A 26,480-nucleotide genomic window follows, 5' to 3' on the forward strand; every position below is an offset into this window, starting at 1 on the left:
GCACGTCCGCTGTCTGCCCCACACGCTCCGTGCCTCCGGCAAGAGGGTGGGCGGCTGGGACCCGCGGGGGCGCAGTGAGCGGGCGCGCAGGAGGGCTTCTCAGACCCACAGGCAGTCTGGGGGCTCAGGGTGCCCCGGTGAGGAGTCCCGGGGTGGGGCGGAGGGCCAAGACCATTTCTGGGTCAGAGAGGAGCCGGCGTGTGGCGGGGGGTGGCTGACGTCAGGGAGCCGGGCCCCAAGCTGGTGGGCTCCGTGCGAGCGGGGAAGCACCGCCCGCAGGTCTGGGGGCGGGGGGAGGCTGGGGGGCCAGAAGGGCTGCCCCCGGCGTGTCCCTGGCTCGACTTCAGGGGCTTGGGGCAGGGCCCGGAGCCTCTCGCCTTCTCCGGCCCATGCAAAGGGCAGGGGGCCCTGCGGCCGCGGAGCCCCGTTCTCCCACCAGCGCCCACGCGGCCCCCGTTCCTCGGCCCCTCTCTGGGCTCCACGGCTGGTGATGGTGTGGGGCTCCCACCTGCCCCACACGATGCACCCCACTATCACTCCTTTGTCTTCTCACATGGAAATACACCCTGCGTGCGTTCTCAGGGGTCTGCCTTCCTTCTGGAGATAGCAACCCCCTCGGTGGGCCGCAGGGCCCTGGACGCCCACCCAGGCTGGCCGCTGGGCTCCACGGCGGGACACGCACACCCAGCGGCCAAGCCAGAGGTCCGGTCACCATCCCAGGAGGAGCTTCGCCGGCCACAGCCGAGCAGATGGTGCCTGGCGGTCACCAAGGCAGCTGGGGGGCTCCTGGCTCCAGCCCGCAAGGGGCTGCTGTGCGCCAGTGCTGGGGGTGCGACCCCCCCAAACTGGAAAGACTGAGAACAAAGGGGGGCAGCCTTTGGCTGCTTCTGAACCAGTGAAGAGGTGTTAGTTGGTTCTGCCCAGCCCACCGGGTCCTGTCAACCTGGCACTGGGACGCTGCCCCTCGGAGTGGCAAGGCCCTGGGCGAGGCTGAGGACGCCACTCCTGGGCTCTGGCCGTGGGGGCAGTGCGGTCTGGCCCCCAGCATGTGGGCCCGGGCTCCCCCTGCAGCCCGGGCGGGGCGAGTGGCCTGGGCACCTCCTCTTGAGCCGGCCACTCCTAACCTCTCAAGAGCCACCCCGTCCTCGGGCTGGAGACCCCCTTCTACTACAGAATAAACGCACGGCCGTCGCCTCTGGGCCGAGGCCGCAGGGGCCAGTGAGAAGCCCGCACAGCCCTCCAGACAGTGACAGCTGAGCAGGCGTCGCCCACACCACTGCTCCCCAGTTCTGCCTCTGCATGCCCGGGGGCCGCTGTGTGCTGGCAGCCCCAGCTTCGGAACGGACACTGCCCTGCCCTTGAGCTCCGAGCCAGGAGGTGGAAGCCTAGGACCGGCACCGGGCCATGTGGCCCCAGGGCAGAGCGCAGTGGGAGGCCGGGAGGGCCACAGGCTCAGGGCGCCCCGCAGCGCAGTAGCTTGGTGCCCCTGGGCCAGCCTGAAATGGGCCTCCGGGGTTGCGCTGTGGGGCAGGGGGCAGCAGGAACAGGCCCCCCCACGTGGGGCCAGCTGGGCCCATCCAGCGTCCGGCTCTGGGCAGGCCCAGCCAGCCTGCTCACATCAGCGGGGTATGCACCTGAAGCTGCCCCCCCAAGATGGACCGTGTAGCCCGGTGGGCCCCTCCCTCCTGCACCCTCACTCACCTGAGAGCAGATTCGGTCACCCTGGCATTGCTCAGAGCCCAGCCGCCCCTCAGCAACACCCCGCTGCACCCCGCCGGAGCAGCAAGGCGTCACCTGGCCCACCGCAGCTGGCCGCTGGCCTTCTGCTCGGCAGACCCGGGCTCCAGCACCAGCCTGGCTCCCCCGGAGACTGCGCGGAGGGCCCCACTGCCCTCAAGGAGGCGCTCCGGGCCCTCCCCCTGGCCCTCCACAGGAAGCCCGCGCTCTCTCAGGCAGCTTCGGCATGAAGGACCAAGGACCGGGGCTCCTGGGGTGCAGGCGGGGCCCGGCTGAGGCGGCCCGCAGGACGCAGCGGACCCCTCCTGTCTCCCCACTGCCCCTCAGCGGTGGGTTTCAGGGGATCCGCCTGTGCCGCTCCCCACTCTGTCTCTGGGGAGCCCTCTCACCCCTGCACTCTGGCTTGTACCCTACTCTTGCCTACATAAGTAAATAAAAATGAGCCAAGGACTGGACAGAGGGCTGGTAGGCGAGTGCCGGATCACGCGGGTCAGGTTTAGGAGCTGGGCGGACGCCGCCTTGCCCTGCTGAGGGTGTGGGGCTCGGAGGGGAGGGGGCACCCGAGGACTTGCGCCCCTTCACGGTGGCCTGGACGCTGCCGGGGAGCACGTGCCTGTGCCGGCCCTGAGCCGCCGGGCCCCCGAGGTGGCTGTGCTCCCGAACAGCAGCCTGGCCTCTGAGGAGCACGACGCGGGGCGGGACGGTATGGGGCGGCCGCACGGCCCTTTAGGCAGGTGGCAGGAAGGTGCGCGGCTCTGGCCTGCCGGCCCCGCCCGCCCCTCAGCCCAGGCGGGCTGCAGTCCTGTCCCCGAGCCCCAGGGCCGAGGCCGCGCCGCCCTGGGGTGCATTTACACTGTGTCTTTCACAGCGCCGAGTCACTTTTGTGAGGTCCGAGAGGGGTGAGCGCCCGCACAGCCGGCCACACACCCCGTCTCGGCGGCTGGCACAGACCCGGCCTGCCCGGCGGAGGCGGGCTGGCTGCCAGCCGCTGCCCAGGGCCTGCCTTGGGGCAGCTCAGCCGCGGCAACCAGCGGCCCCTGGCAGACCCGGGCCACGCCTGGGGCACAGGCTCACCCGGGTGGTCTCCTGCGAGGACTCACCGGGGTCCAGCGGCCAGGCCTGTGGCCCGTCTGCAGCCGTCCACAAGGCCTTGACCGAGTGGCTGCAGGCTGCGCTGGTTTGCTGAGACCGACAGCGTCGGGCAGAGACGCCCACTGAACATCATCCGCACGGGTCCGGCCGGGGCTCAGGCCCGCCAGCGTCCGGAACGCGTGCGCCGAGACCGGCACGGAAGCTTCGTCCACTCCTGCAACGGGTAGAGCTTAACTTACCGACACTCGTGTTAGGCAGTTCATTGGGGCTGAAATTAGATGAAAATGTGAATACGGAAATACACGAATTTGACTTTTTCCCCCGAAGACGAACACCGACACGACTCACCCGGCCCGGCAGACCCGGCCGGAGGGAGCTGGAGCGGCAGCGCTTCTCCCACACCTGCGAGCCGGGGCGTGCCTGCCCCCGGCCAAGGAGCAGTGTCCACCTTCACCCTGAGCCCAGCCAGACCTGCAGGGCGCGTCACCACCTCAGCCCACTACCGCGAGGTTCCCGCCGGGGAGGGAGACCCCCAGAGGCCACGGGGCCAGGCCAGCGTGTCCTCTCACGCACCTCGCGTCAGGGTGCCGCCGTGGCCAGGCCCACACCGAGGGGGCACTGCCCCCACCTCCCGGAGGACCCTGGCCCTTGGGGCTCCCCGACAAAGCCCGCTTCTCGGCCCGGGAAGAGGGGTGCCAGCCCGAGGGCGGGGCGGACGTGCAGCCCCGCACCAGCACCTCCGGGGCAAACTCGGCACTTGGCCACTTCTGAAGAATCTATTCAGGCTGTGCCAGGGCACGGCGAGAGGCCGCGAAGTGGCCGCTGGCGGGGAGCCCGGCCCAGCCCGGGGGCGTTTCGGGGCATCTTGTCCGGCAGGTCTGCAGCGCTCAGGGGTACAGCTTTGCCTCTCGCCGTCCCCACTTCGCTCCCGTGAGGGCTTCATCCTCAGTCCAGGCCAACAGCCCAGAAGAGGACACTTAACGCAGGCAGGTCCTAGCGCCAAGGAGAAATTCATCCGTGCCAACACCCACTCCAGCCTCGAAGCCGACGTTACCAGCCGCTTCGGAGCGCCCTCCCCAGGCGCTGGGTCAGGAGAAGGCGTCGTCCTGCCCGCTCCAGCCCTCGGCCTGCCCTGGCCTCTGGGCCCCGAGCTCCGGCCGGGAAGCGCTGAGGGCTCTGCCTGGAGGCCTGGGTGGGGTCACCGCCCCGCCCCCTCGCCCAGGGCACGGCCAGTGCGGTGCTGCCCGGGCAGACGCCGCTGCTCTACCCTTGCTCGTTCCGTTCTGGAGGTTCGGCAGCAGAGCCGCTGTTGCTCAGGACTGTGCTTCAGACGAAAATCGAGAAGTTTCAGAGAGGAAGCGCAAGGCTGCCGTGGGTCCAGCGTGGGTGGAGGCCCGGGGCCTCCAGGAGCCTGTCTCGGGGCGGCGAGTGAGGGCCGGCCCTGGGGAACGCCTGCAGGAGGGAGGCCCTGCTGGCCGTCACTGGCAGGGCGGGCGGCGGCGGCACCAGGTCCGAGCTGGCCGTGCGGCCCCCTCCCAGCACTGCCGCCAGCGAGACCGTGACTCCCTGGGTCTGAGGAGACCCCGCAGGCCTGCCCGGCCCCTCCAGACTGGCCTCCTTCGTCCCCGCCACCGGCTCCGCCAGCTCCCACCCTGGGCAGGCACCGGGCAGCAGCACGGGCCACTGCTGACCGCCGCCTGCTCGGCGCGCCGGAGGCGGCCCAGGCCCGGAAAGGCCACTTACCTTGCTTGAGCCAGTGACCGCACCCTGAATTCCGAGCTGCGACCCGGCGACCTGCAGCACTGGGAGCAGCTCCGCCACGGCCATGGCTGCACCCCGGCCCCGCCGCAGCAAAGGCCCGGCGGGCCCCGAAGAGGGGACGCCCGGGGTGGCCGCATTACCACCTGCGAGCAGAACCCCGGGGCGGGGGGTGCCTGCAGGCCACTACCTCCGGGGCCCTGCCCAGGGGTGGAGGCTCCCGGGAGCCCCACTGGCCATGCGGCGGGGGACACACGGGCGTGCTGAGGCGCCGCCAGCCTGGCCTGCGGGGACACATGGCCGAACCACAGTCACTCTCAAACCAGCGCGTGATCCTGAGTCTGTGTTTAATCACAAGGGTGTGCGAAACAGAGAGACCCGGATGACCAGAGTGAGCTAACGAGTGAGCTGATCCTGACACAAAACACACAGGTCCGAGCCACTCGGCCGCGGGGAAGCGGGGCTTTGAGCAGCAGCCCCCCAGGCCCTGGCGCTGTCTGGGCAGAGGGCGGCTACGCCGTGGGCCCCAGGGAGGCCTTGGGCGGGCGACAAGGCAGCCAGGGCCGGGCCAGTCTCCACAGCCGGCACGGCGCCCCCCTGGCGGGACACAGCGCCCACTCGCGTGCTGGGTCGGGCGCTGATGAGGCGCTGGGCGGTCTGGGAAGGGCCGGGGCGGCCCGCGCCACGTGTCTTTCTGACCAAACGACACAAACCCACCGGAGAGCACAAGCCTGCCCCTCGCTGGCGCCCGGCGGGCGGGGCCGTGAGGCAGAGCCCCAATCAAAGTGCTCCAAACTGCTTCTTTGAAAAAAGATGTTTATTAAACAATTTTAATTGTCATAAAATGACTAAAATGGGTTTTAAAAATTAAGGCTCTTCTCTTTCTGTGGATTGCCAGAACAATGTAAAAATAATATCAATCAACCCTGCTGAATGCTTTGTTCCTAAAGTTAAATTTCATAGATTCCTAGACTTTTATGATTACGATAAAAAACTGGGCTATAAATGACGGGTGACGGCGTCCGTCCTGAGACTGGTCAGGCGCACAACAGTCTCGTGGCGTGGCTGGCGGGAAGGCCCCTCTGGCGCAGGGGCGCTCGCCGCAGCATCGGGCCTCCGCGCGGGCCTGACCCCGCCCTGGGGTGGCCTAAGAGAGGGGCGCTAGCCTTGGGGCGCTACGGGCTCCCAGGAGGGCGACTGACTGGGCTGGCAATTAGTTTGATTATAGTTTTTAAACGTTCTAAGGTGAATTATCAAATGATTCAGAATTACATGACATGCAGTATCCAAAATTATGGCTCTGATGCACTGAGATTTACATTGAGAATAAGAAGTGTCATTCACATTCGTTGTACACCCCTCCCTCCCGCAAGGAAAAAAAAAATCACTACCTAGTCAAGTTCGAGACCGGCGCAGCATTAAGGGTTAAAACTCACCACTTTCCCCGGCCTTCCCCACGTGCAAACGAAGCCCTCCTGGCAGGCCGTGACCACACAGTCCTCCAGAAAGACCAGCACAGTCAGCCTTTCGTGCGCGATCTTTTTACAGACCAGCGGCTCTAACAAGGGGACGTCCTCCATGCGGGGGCACAGGGGGGTGCCCAGGGTCTTAGCAGGGTCCGCTCTGGCCTTGGCGACGAGGTTCAGTTTGTCGCTGCTCTTGCTGGAGATGTGGCCCATGCTGTGGTTGCGCTTGTGGTCCTTCTCGTGGTGCCTGTCCTTCCGGTCGTGGAGCGAGAGGGTGGCGAACTTGCTGACGCCCGAGGCGATGGCCCCGTCGGCCACGCTGCTCTTGCTGCCGGCGCCGGAGACGGTGGAATGTGGGAGGCTGTTGGACCGGGGCAGGGGGGGGGGCGCGGCGCCGCCGGGGGTGGTGACGCTGTTGCCCGCGCCCCCAGCCGGGGCGCTCGTGGCGTTCATGACGTTGGTGTGTGTCCGTGCTCTGGAGAGGGGCTGGTGGGGGAAAAGGATGTCTTCCGTGAGGTCCCACAGGCAGAGCTGCGTGTCCTGGCCCACGGAGCCGAAGCGGTAGGTGACGCTGACCGGGCGGCTCTCGGCCGAGTTCCGCTTGGAGAGCCGCGACTGCGTGCTGTTGGCGCGGTCCCTGCCGAAGCGCAGCAGGTCCTGGAAGTCCTCGTCGCTGCCGCTGAACTCCATCGGCTCGCTCTCCTCCACACTGGTGGTGTAGGGGTCGAAGGCCACCACGCTGACCCAGGACTTGTGCCCGTGGCCTCGCGCGATCACGCGGCAGTCTGCGAAAGACCAGACGGTCACCAGGTCGTCCTCGCCGCCGGTGACAATGTACTTGCCGTCGGGGCTCCAGCACACACACAGCAGGCCTCCGAAGTAGCTCTTCAGGGTGCCGTGCAGCTCCACCGAGTCAAAGCTGAACACCCGCAGAAACCCGTCCTGGCTCACGCACGCCAAGAACTGGCCATCTGGGGAGAAAGCAAACTCGTTGAGGGCCCCCTCGCCCACCGTCCACTTAAGGAGAGGGTTCCTCGTGGATTTGCTCTTGCAAGTGTGCACGGCAAAGCTCTCTCCCTGCTTCAGGAGCTGGTAGTGGGGGGCTGTGGTGCCACAAGTGTGCTCCACGTTATACAAGTACATGCCCCCACTCGAGTGGGCTACTAGGAAAAGGCTCTCCGAACCGGGGACCCACTTGACACAGGTTACGCGTGACTTGTCTATCAATCTCTGTGAAGACAAAGGAGAACACGTTATCACGATGGAGAAGGGTGATAGGGCGACTTTTCCAGCAAGAAAACCTGTCTGCCTCGGGGTGAGAAGGACGAACGTGCCGGGCAGTCCACGCCCACCCGTGCCAGCCGGCGCCCGGGCCCTGGCCCTGGGAGGAGGGCTCGCCAGCGCCGCGCTGGAGCGGGGCTTCCCGGGAGGGCGTCGGGCCTGTCCGGCCCTGCTCTGCACCCGCGTGGACGCACACCAGGTGGCCTGGCCTGTCCGCTCCTGCACCAGAACCAGCTGTGTCCCTGACTTGCACCCACACATGATGTTCCCCCATGGAAACCCCTGAAAGCCCCTCATTCCTCGCGCCAGGAATGCACCCCATTCCCAGACTGCCCCCAGCCGCAGGGTGGCCCCTGGGATCCCTAAGTGGATCACACAGGCCCTGCTTCGGCCTTCTGGCGGGCGTCAGGGGCCCCGCCAGAGGCACACGGGAGGGACCCTGCACACTCTTCCTGGCGTCACCAACGCCGTGGCCTGTGTGTGCACACGCAACTCCTTCACAAGTTCTTCGGAACGAGAGGTGTATTTACCGGAGTAAACAGATGCTGCCTCGGGAGCAGGCGCTGCGCCGGGCACTCACCCACCACCCCTCCAACAGGCCAAGGCGAGGCCTCCCGGGGCGCACAGGCCATCTCGGTGCTAGCACGCCGCCCCAGCCGCTGCGGCCTGAGCGCGACCCCCAGCCAGGGTGCAGACCACAGGGCCAGCAGACCCCTCCCGTCTCCCCTCAGCAGTGTACTTTGCCAATCCGCCTGTGCTGCTCCCCACTCTGTCTCTAGGGAGTTCTCTCACCCCCACCTCTGGCCTGTACCCCAGTTCTTGTATGCAAAACTAAATACAGGCCCTCCCTGGTGGCGCAGCGGGTTAAAGCACAACACTGAGAATCTAAAGCCGCTTCCGCATGAGTTCGATTCCCGCCTGCCCCAGAGGTGACCACATGGTGCGGCAGACCTCTCCTGACCCGCCCGCTGCTCCCCTCAGCAGTGTACTTCGTCGATCTGCCTGTTCTGCTCCCCGGCTCTGTCTCTGGTGAAGCCTCTCACTGCCCCTGAGCCTCTAGCCTGTACCCCAGTTCTGTATACACAAATAAATAAATCTTTAAAAAAAAAAACAAAAAACTAAATACAAAATAAATCTTTAAAAAAAAAAAAACAAACAGGCATGGGCCCTGCCTGGTGGCGCAGCGGGTTGAAGCGCAGCAAGCTAGTCACAACCGCTTCAATCGGTCAAGTTCCATCCCCACCCCGGAGGTGGCCCACGTGGCACGGCAGACCTCTCTGACTGCCCGCTGCCCCCTCAGCAGTGTGCTTCATCCATCTGCCTGCTCTGCTCCCCGCTCTGTCTCTGGTGAGTCCTCTCACCGCCCCTGCACCTCTGGTTTTTAACCCAATTCTGTGTGTGTAAATAAATCTTCAACAACAACAGGCAAAAACCCTTGTGCCTTTCAGGACAGAAGAAAAAACTGCCCCAGGCGTGCTGAGAACCCCACAAACTGCAGACAGGTGCATTCAACTCAGAGTTCGCCTCACTGGCTGGGAGCCCGGCGCGGCCTCAGGGGGTGCGGGGCGTGGGGGGCAGCCCAGAGCCGAGCCCTCTGCCAAGCCGGTGCAGCAGCCGGCTAACACACGCCCAGACAAGACGCTGGCGAGGCCGGACCCAGCCACAGGCCAGCACGCAGCGTGGGGCTCGGGGACAGTGGGTGGGGCCAGGTCACTCTGCAGCAGGCACCACAGCCGACGTGAGTGGGCCCTGGGGACAGGGCAGAGCCTCGCGCCCCGCCTCCCCCAGCGCAGACCCGGGGAGCAACCATCTCAAGTGTCACAGCTTCTCCCACAAGAGGTTATAGGGTAACCGGCAAGGCAACCTGGGCTTCTGTTTTAGGGGAGGCCTATCCCACGCCCACATTCCTGATCCCACAAAAGGACTGGCCTGCCAACTCCTTATCTTGGGTCACCCTGGCTCACCCCCATCAGCAGCCTTGTCAGGGGCTCGAAGGGTCAAGGTGGGAAACAGCCCAGCCCAAGCCCGGGTTACTCTCACGCGTGCACACTGGAGGCAACAGGCAGGAGGAAACCGCACCCGGGCCTGCAGAGGCCCCGGAAGCTGCCGAGGGCTGGCTCGGCCTGCAGAGGCCCCGGCCGTGGCCCCAAGCGGCACCGCTGGGGCCTCACGCGACCTTCCCTCCAGGCCAGAGGCTCCTCTAGGAGCTGCCGGTTCAGCTCCCCAGCACCCCGTCTTCCACCTGTCTGCTGTGCAAAGACAGCCTCCTCCCCTCCCAGAGCCCCTTGCTTCAGCTCGCCCCACGACAGGCACTCACCAAGACAAGGCCTCACTGCGGGGGCCCAAGGTGCACTCCCGCAGGGCGTGTGCCAGCCACTGCTGTCTCCCCAGGCACCCGGGCAACACTCTCAGGTCGCCTCCATGCCGCCCCGCTCCCAGGCCAAGCACCACTTCTCTGCCTCCAGTGCATGCCCAGGCTGGGCGCCCAAGGACCTGTGAGACATCCTGGGGGGGGGGGCGCACAGGTGTGGGCAGATAGGTGTACACAGAGATGAGGCGGGGGGGGCGGTCGACAGAGCACCCCCAGACTGGCAGGGCAGCTGGAAGCTGCCTCGGGGGTGACGGGCTCAGACAGTAGGTGGCAGGTGGGGTGCTGACAGAGTCACCGCAGAGCAACGGCACCCCAAGGCCCTGCGCAGAGCGCCCCGCGCGCAGGACTCCGAGTGCCAGCAGAAGCCGCTGCTGGGCCCACCGCAGGCTGGGGCTGGCGCCCAGCAGCAGGTGCAGGCCAGGCTGCTGACCGGGGCGCCAGCGTAGGCGCACATGCTGGGGCCAGCTTGGCGGGCACCCCGACTTTAAATTGCTCAGGAGTATGACCTGGTGTGTATTGCACGAAAAAAGGAAGAGGACAGAAGCATTTTCTGTCTTTATGGTGAGAAACAAGCCATGGACAGGTACTCACGCTGCGTGCAGCCCAGACACACAGCTGCGTGAGCACACGGGGCGGACACAGCTCGCGCCTCAGCCGCCTGCATTACGTGGGGCCCCGAGGGCGCGTCTCGGCAGCAGCAGGCCTGGGGAAGCACCGGTGGACGCCGCTGCGGGCGGGGCTGGGCTGGCGAGAGCACCAGGGCGCCTCTGCCCCCAGTGAGCGCCGGGCGGGGGCTGCGAAGGCCCAGGCTGGGCTGGGGTGACACTAAGGCCCCCAGCGCATTGGGGCCCTGAAGGGGAAATACACGCCCGATTCTGAGGGCCTGGAGGGTAACGGTGACTTCCTGTCGTGCTTCTTAGGCGGATGAGAGCTGAATAGTATTTTAAACATAAACACGCTGGATGGCATAAACACGTAAGGTTCGTCCCACCGGGTCTACAGATGGCCGGAGCCCACTTCTGAGAGGGACCAGAGGGGCGTGTGACACCCTGGCAGCAGGCTCGCGTGGCCAGGTGGGTGGACAGGGAGGGTACCAGCAGCAGGGCCTTGAGGTGTCCCCGGGGGACGCGCAGGGAGAGTGTGAGATGATGGACAAAACCTGCAGGAGGGCAGCCGGGACCTGGCAAAAGGACCCAGAATCTCATGGGGGGCCGGGGGAGGAGGAGTGGAAGCCCCGCCGGGGCTTGGGGAGCAGGGCTGACAGAGGGCAGGGGGGCCGAGGGCGGGGGCGGGCAGGGGAGAAAGGCCCTGCTGGGCTGCAGAAGCAAGCGCCAGAGGCCGGTGGGGGCAAGGCTGGCGGCGGGAGGACAGCCCGCCTGCGGCAGGGGCCGGTCAGGCGTCCCGGCGGGGCCGGCGAGGGGCACCGCGTCCCAACTGCTCCAACCACTTTCATAAGAACCGAACTCAAAGTCTGGTGTCAACACGCCGCTTCTGGACTCAAGCTCCACCGCCTGGCCCTGGCTGAGCACGCCAGGCCTCGCCCAGGGCAGCGTGGTGCCGCGGTTAGACCCAGCAGCGGGCGACACAGCCCGGGGCAGTGTGCAGAGCCCGCCGCCCGCAGGAAGTATCCAGAGAGGGCCGCACATTTGGACTTTAAGGGTCAAGTGCTCACTTCCTTCCTCTGATTAGAAAAGCAACCGCCACAAAACAAAATGCCCAGAAACACCCGTCTGGTCCAGAACGAAACACAACACGCAAGCCGCCTCTGTGCCCAGCCGGGGTCTGTCAGGCCTCGGGGCGCGAGGGCCCAGAGCAGGCCATGACAGCAGCCGAGGACAGTGCCCTCAGCGCTGACCTAGCCTGACAGGTCCTGTGTCCCCACGGGCGGGCCGGAAGAGACCGGGCTTTGTGAGGAGAGCGCCACGGTCGCCACTAGGCAGGGATGCCCTCGCCCTTGCCCTAAGACATGGGGGCTCCCAACAGTGTGTGGGACCCAGGACCCGCCTTTCCAGGAAGCTGTCGTTCCGCAGGGGCCAGGCTCTCAACAGGCCCACTGGACGCCACAAGGCCACAATGCGAGTAGAAATGAGCAGCTGAAGCCCAAAGCCTACTCTCTTGGACGAGATGGCTGTCTCGTCCCTGAGGCATCCAGCGCCTGGCCCAGGAGAGGCAGGGCTTGCCTCTGGGCCTCAAGTGACCGAGATTGGCCAGAGTAGCGACCAGGCTTGGAGGTGAAGGTCCAGGCGTGAGTGGTCACAGTCTCATCCCATTAAAAACAAAGCAAAATGCACTGGACTATGGTGAGGGCACATGGGTGATTTGGAGATAGGAAACCCAAGGGGGTTGCAACTGAGATGGGAAAATGCACAAAAATATGTAAAAAATAATTATTAAAAAAAAAAAAAAAAAAGCAGGGAGTCAGTCTCAGCACCGTAAGCCGACCCAGCTGCTGTGGCACAAGTTCAATCCCGGCCAGAGAGTGACCACAGGGCGCGGCAGACCCCTCCTGTCCCCCGCTGCTCCCCTCGGCAGTGGGTATCAGTGGATTCCCCTGCCTGCTCTCCACGGCCTCTGGGGAGTCCTTTCACCCCAACCTGCACCTCTGATCTACTCCCCAGCTCTTGTCTGCATAGATAAATCTTTAAAAGTAATAAAAAAACAAAGCATGGCGCAGGCACTGAAGGCCCTGGCGAGCAAGGCTTACAAGGACGCAGCCCCTCTCCCGTCTCAGTCCTGAGCTTTCCACAAACGAGAACTTTAAAAATTTTAACGGGGAAAATCACCTTTTAAGAAATACTTGATTCCCAGATAGATATTTTCCCTTTGAGTCGATTTCTGGCACTGTAAAATCCACCCGTCAGGGCACGGAGTGCACTTTCAAGCACCTCCCAGGGTGGAGGTGCAGGAGGCCAGGCGGCGGCCCCTCCCCACCCCCCAGCAGAGGTGCCAGGCAGCCTCCCTGCTCCCGGCATTGGGCGGGGACGCTGTCCGCTTCAGGGCTCTCGGCTCCTTCAGGGAAGCCTGAACCCTGGCGAGCCACCGGGGCCCCTGCCCTCTGTCCCGGGCTGCCCGCACGAGGACAGGGCACGTACATGCCGACACTCCTCAGACTGCGCCCAGCTTTGGGCTCCAGGTCTGTCGGCACAGCGGGCCTGGGCGCCCACTCTCCTGTGCTGCCGCGCCCGCCCGCGGAGGTGAGCAGGGGCCACAGCAGTCTTCGGGGTCCCGCCACTCAGCCGAGCAGCCAGACCACGCCAGCTCCAGCCAGGGCCGCCAGCCCCTCCCTCGCCAGCCAGGCTCCCCCGTCAGCGCTGGCGCTCCCCCAGCTCCCCATGCCGTCACCACAGTCACCACGTCACGCTGCGTCACACTGTGTGGTGCGGCACTCACACCTCCCTCCCGAGCGGGGAGCCGCGGGGTCCTCCCGCACCGGGACAGGCAGGTGGAAGACTGCCGCCACCTGAGCCAGCGCTCTGCGCTTCCCGGCCCACACAGGCCTCCTCCCTGGTCTTGCGACACCCATCTATGCTCTCTTCGCCCCATCCTGTCTTCCACAGAGCTGACAAGAGTTCCGAAGACATGTCGATCCTGTCACCCCGTTGGTCTAAAGCCCGGCGCCCCCACAGCCACCGCGTCAGACGCGGACTTCTGGCGCCTCGCGCAGGCTCTCCCGGCCGGCCCCAGCGTGCCCGCGCGGCTGTGACGCTGCCTCTCAAGGCCCAGGCCCCGGGTTCAGCCCCATGCGACTGGGCTGCTTCCTCCAGGCTGGACAATTTGGAAGACCCGGCCCCACGTATCCAATTCACACGCATCTTTCAGGATCCAGATCAAGCGTCACCTTCTAGAAGCCTCCTTTTCACTTTTACTTTAAGCTTGGACATACAGCAGAAAACAGCGGGCACACAGCCCTCGGTGCTGAGCCTGCCGCATGTGCTAACGCAGTGCCAGGACCCTCACGTGCGCCTCCCACGCTGCAGCTGGGGGTTTGGGGGCTGTCGGCCGGTGACTAGACATGGCGGCTTCGCGGCGGCCAGCTAGAGCGGGGGGTTAATTTCTCACTGCAACACTTACTCCTGCTTCACTTACCTTCCCCTAGTTCCTTCGTCTGTAAAACGTGGACAAGCGCCCACTGTGCCGCGCACGGTCTAACCTGGCTCATAACACCAAGCGTGGCAGGAGGTCTCCACCTCCCTGCCTGGGCCTCCTGAGAGCCTGGCTCTTGGCCACCCCGACTACAAACTGATGACAGTGTCGTTCAGTCAGAAACCTCCTTCCCACAAAGGGCAACCCATTTCCTCCTCAAGCTCAACTTCCACGCCGGCCTCCACCCACACGCAGTCCTGGCGTTTGGAAGTCACTTTTCAAGTAGGAAAGGGTCTGAGACGAGTCCCACTTCGGGGCCTCCAGGCCTGCACCTGCTGTCCAGAGCAGCTGCTCGCCTGGAACCTGGCCTCAGGGGCCCACGACACACCCCGGGCTCCTGGAGCAGCTCCCTGCTGTGGCCGCCGGTGAGGCTCCCAGACCTCAAGCACACACCGCCCTCCACAGGTGCCCTCCCCTGGCAACGCACGACCTGCACACAGGGCCTCTCCTGGGGACCCCCATTCATAGCTCTCAGTGCAGAGAAGACGCCTCCTCCCAACCCAGCACCCTGAAGCCACTGCCAGGACAACACTATTAACACATCTAGGTAACAGGAACTCTTGGCTTAAGGTTTTTTAGCAGAAAATGGGACTGAGTACTTGGCCTCTGGTTTGCCAATCCAGGTGGCCAGTTCTACTTCCAGGCAACACAGGAACCCAGAAGTGAAGATGCGAGGCTGGGAGCCCCCACGCCAGGGCCAGCAGGCAAGCGCCGGGGCCTGCCTGCTCGGGGCCTGCAAGCGCAGTGACTGCTGGCAGAACACGGCATCTGCCGTGACGAATGGCTCCCCAACACAACGACTGGGCGGCATCCGCAAGCAGGCCATCTGCGGGTGGGTCCCCGCTGGGGGCCCTGGGCTAGCCGGCCGTGGGGCTGCAGTCTCAGCAGGATGCGCCCCCCAGCGCCCCAGGCCGCAGGCCGCCTCGCCTGCCCCTCTGCTGGCAAAGGCGGCCGAGGAGGAAGCCAGCGCCGGCGCGGCAGCAGAGTGGAGCGGAAAAGTCACTCCAACCACTTCAGCAAACATAATCTATTTGGCAGCTTCTCTCTGCCACGTTTAATGGTCCTGACAGGCTCCCGAACAGACAGCTCAACTATCCCAGGCCCCTTCCAGAATGAAACCGAAGATACGACAAGCCCAGTACTTACTACAACTCTGGCAAGAGCTAAGTCACATGACTGCGTTTTAAGTGCCAGGATTTTAACTATGTCAAAGGTGACTTGAGAGGAAATATCTTTAAGAGCAAGAGAATACCCCTTAGCCAAACCCTGCCAAATGCACACACGGAAGCCTCAGTTGCAACCTGAGGAGCCGAAGAAAAGCCCTCACATTCTTCGGGGTGCAAGGGACCTTCCGGCGACGTGCAGGCGACGTCTCGTCCTTAACCACCGATGCAGCCACCCCGCCTGGCCCCCGCTGGTGCTTCCGAGCGCCTGCCACGGCCACCTGCACCGGTGCCACCAAACACACGCGCAGGTGACCCCGGAGAGAAGAGGCGAAAGTCAGCAAAATCATCCACATTTAAACTCAGTATTCTAGGGCCGCCGAGGGAGGAGCGCGGTCTGCGCCGGACGTGCGCGAGGCGAGGCTGCCTCTGGCGGGGCGGAGGCGTTCTTACAGGGCGTCTGAACGGCCAAGCGGGTGCTACTTACTTCCTCATTAAATAGTTTGCTAGTTTCTTTTTTGATTGGGTCTATAAGCTGGACTTGGCCTGCGGAAAAGCCCACTAGGAGAGAGACACTTTCTGCTGTGGCTGTTAGGTGGTTGAAGTCATGACAAGTAGGCTGTGTTCCTTTGTATATCCTTTTATCTATTGGTTTACTCAAGTCAGCAGCCTGGAGGAGAGAGAGAAAAATACATACGGTGAACAGCACATCGAGACGAGCAATCGAAGTCACACGATTTATACTCCATTATGATGTTCAATCTTAAAACAAAGTCATCAAAATATTTTTCAGTTTTCAGCATTTTATAAAGATACTTTAAACACCTTAGCCAATTTGATAATGTTAGACTATCCACACCATGTTTACAACTGTTCAATTGAAACTTACTCTTCTTCAAATACATTTCCTCCTGGACCTGAGGGAAAATCCTTGTGGCTAAATCCAGTATTTGCAAAGTGCATCCCAAGCATTTTCTCCACAGGGACTCTGATGGCACAAAGCTCAACTTGTAAGCCCCTCTCGGCACCTACAAGTCATGGGCGAGTCACCTGCAGCCCAGTGGCTCTCAAAGCGCGGCCTCCGGACAGCAGCAGCATCACCTGGGGACTTAGAGATACAAGTTCTCAAGCACCACCCCAAACCAATGCGCCACAAATTGTGAGGGTGGGCCCGTAGGCTAGTTTAACAAGCCTTCCAGGTGATTCTGGGGCTGGCTCAGGCAGGTTTGAGAAGCACTGCCCCACTTCTGCACAGCTGTCAGGACTGGCCTGCACGGCTCACACTGCAGGTGCTGCGTCTGCACCCCCTTACCCTGCCCTCCAGAGGCAGACAGGAGCCCTGCCATTTTGCAAATGAGAAACAGTTTAAGGCGTGGGATGGTGCAGTCAGCATCTCCACACCTACCTAGTGGACGAGCGCCGAGGTTTGGGCCCAAATGAAGTGGGCAGGGAGAAGTCACACCCCAAAGGCAAAAGCAAGCGCTCCTCATGTGGGTGAAAGTAAGCTCCCAAAGCCCCCACCGCCCCGAGCTGGACTCCTCTTCCTGAGGGTGGCTGTGCGGCCCTGGCCGCTGGCCGTGGGAGCCGTGAGCGGAGCCAGGCCCCACCCAGCTCCCAGAACAACGCCTCGACCACGGAGCTTTGTCTCCACTGGCCGCTTGCTGTGCTGGCTTCCAGGCGTATGATCATGAAAGTCACTTCCGAGGTAAGCCAGTCATTTCAGAGGAAGCTCACCGATGTAAGCTACATGAGCAGAACAGTGACACGACAGGGTCCCTCCCTGGAGGCGGCTGAGCGCACCCCCCCAAGGACCACCACCAGCGCAACTCCAGCACCTGGCCCTCGGCCCTCCTGGCACATGTCCCCCTCCCCCTCTGGAAAAGCTGTCCCTGTAGCTAGCTGGACATGTAGCTGAAGCAGCGTGCTCCACAACAACTGTGGACACAGACTGGCCACCCCTCAGAGGGCCCCAGGGCAGCAGGCAAACCACAGCAAGAAGCGCCCCAGGACCGTGGCCAGCGCAGGCGGAACTTCTGCGTCCAGCTCCCCGTGTGGTCCCAGTCATCCGCGCTGTTGACGCAAGCCTCCCTCCGGGGGGACCCGCGGCCTTACAGGTGGGCCCGCAACGCGGCAGGAGCACAGGTGGGGGTGAGTGGCCTGTCTCTCACCTGAGCCCCCGGTCGCCTGCCCCTGGCGGGAAGACGAGGCTACCTGTAAGCAGCAGTACCTCAGGGCCACACAGGGATCCTTGTGGGGCACAGAGTGTGGAGCCCGGCCCCAAGAGGAGACTGCCCACTGGGCACCCCCCACTCCAATCAGCACCCCGCCCTCCTTCCTCCAGAGCCAATCACCAGCTCGGTCTCCTCCCAGTGGAGCACCCCATCCTGTTCTCCCTTCCTCCTTGCCCGGGGTCTCGGTGAGCCTGTGTTCTGGACCTCACCGCCAGCGGCCGCCTGGTCCCCCCGCCCAAGGAGAAGGCAGGCCCAGCTGCCCTGCCTGCTAGGTGGCATCTGGGGGCCACAAGCACCTGAGGACAGGCAGGGGTGCACACGGAGCCTGGCCCACCCCGCGCTCCAATAGCCCCCTAACTCCTGCTGGTCACAGCAGCACCTGCCCCGTGCACCCACCACCCTAATGGGCACCCTTCTCACGCCCCCAGCACCCGCATCCTCCGGGAGTGCCACCCGCACTCCTCCAATCCCTCGGCACCCTTCAAGCCGGGCAGACACTCAGCGCCTCCACAGCCCAAGGAAGTGAGGTCAAGCTCCCCGCACCCCAGCTTTCTCACCCAGCCCTGAGTCCCGGGCAGGGAGCCCCTTTCCTGGCTCTAAGCCTTTCAGCCCCGGGCAGGAACCTGACTGGCCAGCAGCTGAAGGCCAGCACTCCACACGCTCGCTGAGTGCTGGCCCTGCGTCTCAACCCCAAGGGGTAGGTTCATCGCGCGGCGGTCGCGGCTCTGTCTTATGTCTGTCATCATCCATCACAATAAAGCCCTCAGGGAGCAGAGCTGCTTCAGTGAACAGTTACACAGTTCCACAGATTAGTGTTTCAGCTTCCTGGTGAATCCTGCACACAGGAGTTGTAGACAGTTTGAGATGCTTTAATTGGTGCATCCTAAATGAATGCCAATGTTCTAACTCACAGAACCATTTATAGCAGAACTAATTTATTAAGTCTGATCAATTCTAGGAATTAAATCACGACTGGTTTTCAATCCCAGTGGAGCAAGCAGGTCAGGAAGCTCAGAAACTGCTGGATGAATGAACTGGGGTTGTCCAGGAGCTTTTTACTGGTGAGACTGAAGTCTCACAGGGCTCGCTGGCTCTTCACATGGGTTACTGATCACACAGACGCTGCTGGCACCTCCTCGTGCTTACCGGAGTTTCAACAGAAAAAAATCTAGACAATGATCTGAAAATGCCACTAAAGAGCTGGTTACTGACACCTCCAGGAGAGCTACAGGCTTGCAAGTCAGGGTTCCCCTTTCCTTGGACTTCGGGCCCTCGAGAGCCCTTGAACACTTCATGAGGAAGTGCTGGCTTCCAGTCAGCTGGGCTGGCTTAGCGTGGATCCAACTGGGTGGCGGCCCGGCTCTACCCACCCCTTCGCCCCACAACCTCAGGCAGGCGGGGACCCCGCTGAGCCAACAGAGGCCTGAACCCTGGAGGAGTCGTCTGCCGGAGAGGGAAGGGCTCTGAGGGCTGCGGAGCGCAAAGCCAGCAGCCGAGCCTGGAGCTCCAGCCCACACTCCACGGGAGGGGCACGACGCGCGTGGAGAAGCTCTCAGCCCACTCCCAAGGGCATGTGCCACACCGGATGGGCACAGCAGAGCTAGCAGAGATGGGCTCTGCTCCCTCCAGGAGTCTCCCTCCCTACCTGAGGTGCACCTAGGAGAAAAGCCAGCCCAGCCCTCTGCAGGAGCGCCCCGCCCAGGGCCACCCTGCACCACTTCCGCCCAAGGCAGCCCCTCCCTGACCCAAGCCCTTGCTCCCGACAGCTCAGGGCCTTCCCGGCCTGGGGCTGCATCCTTGGCTCAGCACTGGCCACCTGTCCCATTTCTGCCCACCCCAACTCACCCCACCTGCCCTCCAGGTCAGGCCGGGGAAGCCTCAGGCCACTCTCCCTTCAGGCACCCCAGCCCTGCCAGGTACCATAAACCCAACTCCTAGATCTGCCCACAGCCTTCCAGGGCCTCCCAACCCTTCCCTTCCCTGCTGACCCCAGGCACCTTCCTGCCTCCCTCCCTCATGAACCCCTCCCTGCCATCTGCACCCTAGCTGCCCAGCTCCCAGCCTGGGGCACGGTGGTCTCCCCTGGAACCTCACCTCACCTCATCACCACTGGGGCCACTGTCAGTAGTGGCGTCCCCGCTGGCACGGTGAACCCAGGTGGGAAAGTCAGGAGGCCACTGAGTCACAGACCTGTTGGAGCGGCAGCTCTGGGGGGCACTGAGGGTCCCCTTAGGCTGTGGACACCAGAGGGGCTGATGGGCGCAGGCCATTATCCATTCTCAGCCTCGTCTCTGACAACCAAAGAGAAGCCGAAGGACCGAGGGCCAGTTCCCAGGGCCACAAAGGATCCCCTCCGTGGCCAGCAGCACAAAGGCTCACCTACGGCGTCCTCGCTCCACAGGGGGGCCGTGGGCTGCCCCGAAGTAACTGCCAGGGGCAGCAGAGTAAGCCACAGACAGAGGCTGCGCCCCAGCCTCTGGGGCTTCAGCCTGGTGCCTCCGGAAGCGTGCCGGTCAGTCGCTGGTCCTCCTGGCTGAAACCCGGCACAAGCCACGGCCTCCAAGTCACAGGCACGATGCGAGGACACAGGTCACACAGCACGGAGACACCCACGCAGTGACAGGGTGCAACGCACCGCTTAACTGAAGGCTGCGGCAGGTGGAAAGCAAGCTGGCTCTGGCAACACAGCAGCGACCCCCACCGGCTGGCAGCCAGCTGAACGGCCACGCAGAGGCCGGTTCCACAGTCGACCCCGGCCTTGAAGCAAAAACAAAACCAAGCTGGCATGAAACACCCACAGGATCCTCCTTCTGCGTCGCTTCCTCAGGCAACAGTTAATTCCAGATACCTGCAGGACCGGCCACCGCGTATGGAAAACTGAGCACTTGTTTTAAAAAAAAGCACCGGGGGAATGAAGACATCAGGTCGGTTTGGGACCACTTATCCCAGTGGGAAGAAAACGTCAATCACCCGCACAGCCTCAGTGCTGCAAAGAGGAAGAAACTGATCCGTCTCTGTCACCCCCAAGCATGAGGCCTGGCACTTGCCGGGCACCCTCCGGCATTTGAACATGGGGGAGAAACTGAGGTGACAGGAACCACGTGGAGAGCCCTCCAGCTGCACACACAAAGGCAAACATACGCTCCCTGACTGAGCAAAGCTAGCGCCTTCCTGGGGTATCCCTGGCCAGTGCACACTGAAGTCACGGTACAGCCACCAGGTGCCTCCTCGCACCTCAGCTTCTGGGCCTCGGTACAGGCCGGGCAAGCATGACTGTCCTCGCTTACACAGGGCGGCTCTGGAGGGGCGGGCGCTGGCCACGCTGCTGGGCACCGGCCTCAAGCTCCTTCCATGGCAACTCACGGCTCTGACAGGAAGTGACAAGATGATGTTGGAGGTGGCACCTCCTTTAAATCCCAGCTGCATTCGGGCCTACCTCTCAGCGCACCTGCCCGCGGGGCCGTCTCATGGGAGCGCAGAGGCCTTCGAAAGCCCCGCAGAGCGCACTCCCCAAAAGGCCCTGGAGAAAAGGCTGCTCCTCGCGCGTGTGTGTAAAACTACACACAGAGCTCCTCTTTTAGACCCGTGTTTCCACCTCTGAACACACAGGGCTTGCTGCTCATCACACTCCTTGCAAATTCTTATCAGCCATTAATCCCATCACTAAGGATAAAGACAACAGTGGCAGCAGCTCAGGGCCTGTTTCCTGGACCCAACTTCCTGAAGACAGCACCCTTCCTCCCCAACCACAGCGCGCCCGCAGCACGGAGGCGCCTGCTCCACTCTGGCCCGGCTCACAGCACGCAGGGCAGCAGCAAGGCCCCGCGGCCGGCGCAGGGCGCAGCACAGCAGGGGAAGGACAGGGCCCGGCAGGAGCCTCAGGCCGAGGGCGAGATTTCAGGCGCCATTCTTTGCCATTCCAAAGGACAGTGACAAAATGATTAAAATGTGTTCACTGAGAACTTCACAGCACAATCTCTGGAAACGCTATTTGCCCCCGAGATGAACGGAGATGAAAGGAGGTGTCTTCTCCTGTGACCAAGCTGTCAGTCAAGTTCATGCTGAAAGAAGCTTCTGTTGCTGCAGGTGCCATTTTTCCTCCAGCAGCTACTCACTTAAAACCTGTCAGTTCTTTCCTAGGAGTAGTTTTTCTTTTAAAATGAAGGTAACACAGGCCCTCCCTGGTGGCTCAGCGGGTTAAAGCACCACACTAAGAAGCTAAAAGCCACTTCCGCATGAGTTCAATTCCCGCCTGCCCTGGAGGAGACCACATGGCGTGGCAGACCTCTCCTGACCCGCCCGCTGCTCCCCTCAGCAGTGTGCTTCGTCGATCTGCCTGTTCTGCTCCCCGCTCTGTCTCTGGTGAAGCCTCTTGCCGCCCCTGAGCCTCTGGACTGTACCCCATTTCTGTATGCACAAATAAACCTTAAAAAAAAAAAAAAGGTAACACAGTGGCTGGCCTGAAGTGAAGGCCTGAATGCCTTCGCCAGCTCCTTGGCCGCTGGGGGCGCCGTGGCTCAGGCTGGCTCATCCTGCCGGCCCCATCAGGCCCCATCAGGCTGCTGCGAGCTTCCTGCGGCCTAATGAAGTACTGATTTCTTCATTAAAAATCCAAACTATGAATAAATATCAGTAAACTGAATTTGTGCACCTTCTTACTCCAGCTCTCTTCACATTAAAGTGCTGACATATTCAAGTGACCCATTTTAATAAGCCCGTCTGTTAAGTATGCAATAGAAATAGGCATTTCTATTCCTAAGGAAATACCAACATGTCAAATGGAAGAAAAGACAAGATGTTTTCATGTTTGTAAAGGATAAATTTCCAGTAGACCATGAATTTCTGGAAAGACCCCTCTGACAGGGCGGGGTGGGGCCCGCCCCAAGACCTCTGCATGTGCGGCTCCGACGGGCAAGCAGGCCTGCCCCACCACGGGGGCTCCTGACCCAACTTGCCGGGGAGCTGGGCTGGCGCCGCACGGACACCTCTGGCCTCCAGCTGGTGAGGCCTCGTGCACGGCAGCAGTCCGCAGCGCAGCCCCGTGCTAAGCAAGACCGCCCCAGTCTCCAGCCGCATGGAGGCCCCGCAGCTGTCAGGCTGGTTTCCTCAACGGGGAGAAGGTGACCCATGGGGGCCTGGGGTCTGCCCCAAACTTCTGAGCTTGGGCTCAATGGCTCCAGTGGGCCACCAGCCAGCTCTGGCTGGCACACAGGGCAACTCAACCTGCAAGGCACAGTTTCTCCAGCTGACCCTAAAGTGCCAGCAAATGCCAGCATTTTGGGCCCACTGCATTACTGTGTTTTCAACTAGGGAGGGAACTAGGGAGTGAAGATTAAACTCAGCTTGCGCAATGAACGAGCCATGAGAAACGCCCCTGCCCTTTACCTCAAAGTCTCTGAGCAGCCGGGCCTCGGCTGGAGAGTACAGCCCGGAGCTGGAGCAGCGGAGGCCGGCCAGTTCTAAGTGCCCTCTGAGGAAAAGACCTCGCCCCTTCACCAACGGGTCCCTGGGCTCCTCACAGCGGCCCCTGGCCGTAGGCGTCGGCTCCCCAGCTCAGCTGGATGCCCCCGCCAAGCCTGCCCCGGCAGGCGGCCAGTCCCATCGGCTGCCGGGGAAGGGGCGACCCCCTGCGGGCAGAGGGCTCGCGGGCACAGCCACGCGCGGGGCGGCGCCTCCTTTCCTTGAAACAGAACTTCAGCGCCTAGAACTTTATCCTTAGAAAATACTTTTCGACTATTTGTGAGACCAAAACCTGGCCCGATCCACTGTCCACCCCCGGCGGGCCAGACGCACGGTGGGCACCGAGTGCGGGCTGCGGCGGGGGACGCGGCAAAGGGAGTCAGCCGCCAGGAAGCAGCGCGTGGGCCTGTGTTCATGTGGCTTCATACAGTTCACACAAAGCGATGTGCTGCTACATAGATAATCCTATCGAGGTAAAAGTCAGACCCAGGAAACGTCATCTGTGTGCCGGAAGGCCCAGTGGTCACCCAGAGAGGTGGGGCGTGCAGAGGCGGCGCTGGGAGGCGGCGGGAGGGACGACAGTTTCTGAATCTGAATCTGCTGGTGCTACTGTGTGGAAAAATGGAGCTTTACTCTTCCACACACTCGTTTGTGGGCAGGGCAGCCTTCAATTAAAAAGAAACACGGACATGTTTGCTGGTGTCAGGGACACAAGGTCAGTCAAGTCAGCTCTGCGACAACCCTGAACTTCCCTTGTGGTCCAAAAAAAAGGGTGAGTGTACCACACAGCCATTTAAAATGAAAGATGTTATACATCATGTCAATAAGTGAAAATCCAACAATAAAAAATAGAATTTCAAAGACAAAAGGAATTACAAAAATCCTATTACAGTAAGAATTACAGTATTCATACTGTAATTATATCAGTAGTGATGGAATATTGTTATTATAAATATATCTTGTAAAATAAAGCAAAAACGGTTAAATATATGAATGTGGTTAGGAAACAAGATTTTCACAAAAGAGGTACAGTGTTAAACCACTGATCTTGAATCTGACTAGAAAAGTTCAACACAAATTCATTTTCTTTCTTTCTTTCTTCAAAAAAGAAAGATTCTCGGCCCTCCCTGGTGGCGCAGCAGGTTAGAGCGCAGCGCTGCGAGGCTGCCATGGCTGCTTAGGTGCAAGCCCGGTCTCCGCCCCGGAGGCGGCCCACAGGCACAGCAGACCCCGCCTGTCCCCGCTGCCCCCTCAGCAGCGGGTTTCAGTGGACCCACCTGTTCTGCTACCCGCTCTGACTCTGGGAATCTCTCACCCCCCACACCTCTGGCCTGTACCCCAGTTCTGTTCACGTAAATAAGTTTTTTTGAAACAGAAAGACTGTGGGCCCCCGTGGGGCGCAGGGTCAGGGACACAGCACTAGGACGCCCCGGCAGCAGGAGTGCCCCGGCCAGGGAGTGACCGCAGGGCAGCAGGCTCCTCCGGTCCCCGCTGCTCCCTCAGCAGTGGGTCTCAGCGGATCCACCTGTTCTGCTCCCCGCTCTGTCTGGGGAGCCCTCGCATGCCCCTGCATCTCTGGCCTGCACCCCAGCCCTTGTGTGCATGCAAATACGTAAATCTTAAAAAAAAGCAAGCAAGCATTTTCCAGCCTTGTCCAGCAAGAACGTGGAGTAGCACCAGCCAGACCCCTCTGCCTGGACAGCAGGGACAGGACAGGAAATGGGCAAAACCGTGGACCGTCCTGCTGTAACTCCGGTGCAAGCAGGCTCCTGAAGACCACCGAGGCTGGGCCCAAAGGACGCAGCGTGGAGGAGCCACCACTGGTCAGATGGACAATCTAAACATCAAAACGATACTACAGAATTGTCATGAAATATAACAGGCTGAGTTCATGTTAATGTCAGTAACGGAGAAAACAGGAAGCTCCCTTTACAGCCAGTTAATAGCTAGCAACTGAAAGGCTGGCGTCTGAAAATCGCTCTTTGAAAACCATCTTCAGTAGAGTAATAAGCCAGGAAGAGCCAGGCGTCACTAAGAGACGCTACACTGGCGGGCGAAGGCTTGCTGAGCAAAGGCTCTGCACGGCCTCCCTACGCCACCCGGCACAGGTCACAGGTCGCGCCCAGTTTACAGTGCAGTCACCACCCAGTACGGGGTGATGTCACCCTGAATGGAGGCAAACACCCCAGTGCTGGGGCAAACTGGCATCAAGTGACTCCTGAGAAGACCTCCACATCAAGTCTGGGGTAGCCCCGCCAGACACAGACTGAATCTAGCCAGGACAAATGTCAGAGAAGCGGACATGGAGAGGGATTCTGCAGTCACCGGCCCGAATCCTGGAAGAGTGGAGACGGCGAAAACAAAGGGGCTGTGGAGAGGCTGCGCAGGGCGTGGGGGAGCGGCCGGCCAGCTGCGGAGGGGGCTGAGTGGGAACCCAGGGCCAGAGCGGAGGCAGGCGCGGACAGGCACGGACGTCACACTTGGGACTTTGTGGGGTGCACTGTGCCTGCGACAGGGAAAGTGGTGCTAGAAACAAGTGATGCTGTGAGAAGCTGGGAGAGAGGGGCTACTGGGCACGACTACTGTCTGCGGGGGGTGGGGAGCCAAACAAACGCGCGAACCTCAGACAATCAGCCTCTGGCTAGGGGACATGGAGTCCTCTGTGCTATTCTTGTCACTTTTCTGTTAGGGTAAGATTACAGTAAAAACTTTTTTTAAAGATTTATTTACGCTACAGAACTGGGGTACAGGTCACAGGTGTGGGGGTGAGAGGATTCACCAGACAGAGACGGGAGCAGCATAGGCCGATCCACTGAGATACACTGCTGAGGGGAGCAGCAGGTGGGTCAGAAGTCTGCCATGCCATGTGGGTCACTCCCTGACCGGGGATCGAACTTGTGCTGCTGTGGCTTCGGAGAGCTTCATAGTGAGGTGCTTTAACCTGCTGGCCACCAGGGAGAGCCCGAGAGATTTATTTTTATTTATGCATACAGAGCTGGGGTGTAGGCCAGAGATGCATGGGGGCGAAGGATCCTGGGGAACAGAACAGGCAGATGGACTGAGGGGCGCAGTGGGGGACAGAAAGGGTCTGCTGCACCCTGTGCACCACTCCCTGGTGGGGATCAAATTCGTGCTGCAGTGGCTGTGGATGGCTTCACAGTGCTGAGACTTACCCCCTGAGCCACCAGGGAGGGCCCTCAGCACAATTTTTTTAAAAAGAGAAGCACAGAGGCATGCACGTTTGACACATGCATGGTGCTCGTCTGGAAGTGAATCTGAAAGAACCAACTAAACAGAACGGGTGTGAATACCCATCAATCTAGCCACGCTGATCTGGGCAGTGTCACTGTATGCTTCTGCACATGGACTAAAGCCACACGCACGGCTGCGCACACTGTGAGCACCCAGCAAGCTGTGTGGATGTTGCAGTCGGCTCCCAGGTTTCCACTCAGTACCCCGTTAGGCAAGATCACACAGTGTGAGGGGAGGGAGGGGGAAGCGCAGGGGGCTGGGTGGAGGGGGTCCTCCCTGGTGGCACAGCACCATGAAGCTGTCCGCAGCCACTGCAACATGAGTCTGATTCCCGGCCTGGAGGGTGGAGGAGACCCACAGGGTGCAGCAGACCTCTCCTGTCCCCAACTGCTCCCCTCAGCAGTGTACTTTATTAGCCTCTTCTGCTCCCCACTCCGGTGAATCCTCTTACTGCCCCGCATCTCTGGCCTGTACCCCAGTTTTGTATGCATAAATATTTTTTAAATCAAATAAATTCTTATATATC

At 61.7% G+C, this 26,480-nt stretch overlaps 1 protein-coding gene across 2 annotated transcripts in view; it reads right to left on the reverse strand.

The window, feature by feature from the left end:
- Positions 1–5,356: 5,356 nt before the first annotated feature.
- Positions 5,357–26,480, reverse strand: part of WDR20 (WD repeat domain 20) — a 39,409-nt gene continuing 18,285 nt past the window's right edge. Inside the window, exons 2-3 of one of the 2 annotated variants that reach the window (XM_004681571.2) lie at positions 15,499–15,681; positions 5,357–7,283 (exon numbers count right to left, since the gene is read on the reverse strand). In XM_004681571.2, coding sequence (XP_004681628.1) covers positions 6,006–7,283; positions 15,499–15,681 — 1,461 coding nt within the window. In that variant the 3' untranslated portion in view covers positions 5,357–6,005. The remainder of the gene's footprint in view (positions 7,284–15,498; positions 15,682–26,480) is intronic. The other variant, XM_012724695.1, reaches the window with a different exon arrangement.

Source organism: Condylura cristata, unplaced genomic scaffold, assembly GCF_000260355.1.
Source record: "Condylura cristata isolate star-nosed mole 26May11 unplaced genomic scaffold, ConCri1.0 scaffold00013, whole genome shotgun sequence".
Classification (NCBI taxonomy): domain Eukaryota; kingdom Metazoa; phylum Chordata; class Mammalia; order Eulipotyphla; family Talpidae; genus Condylura; species Condylura cristata.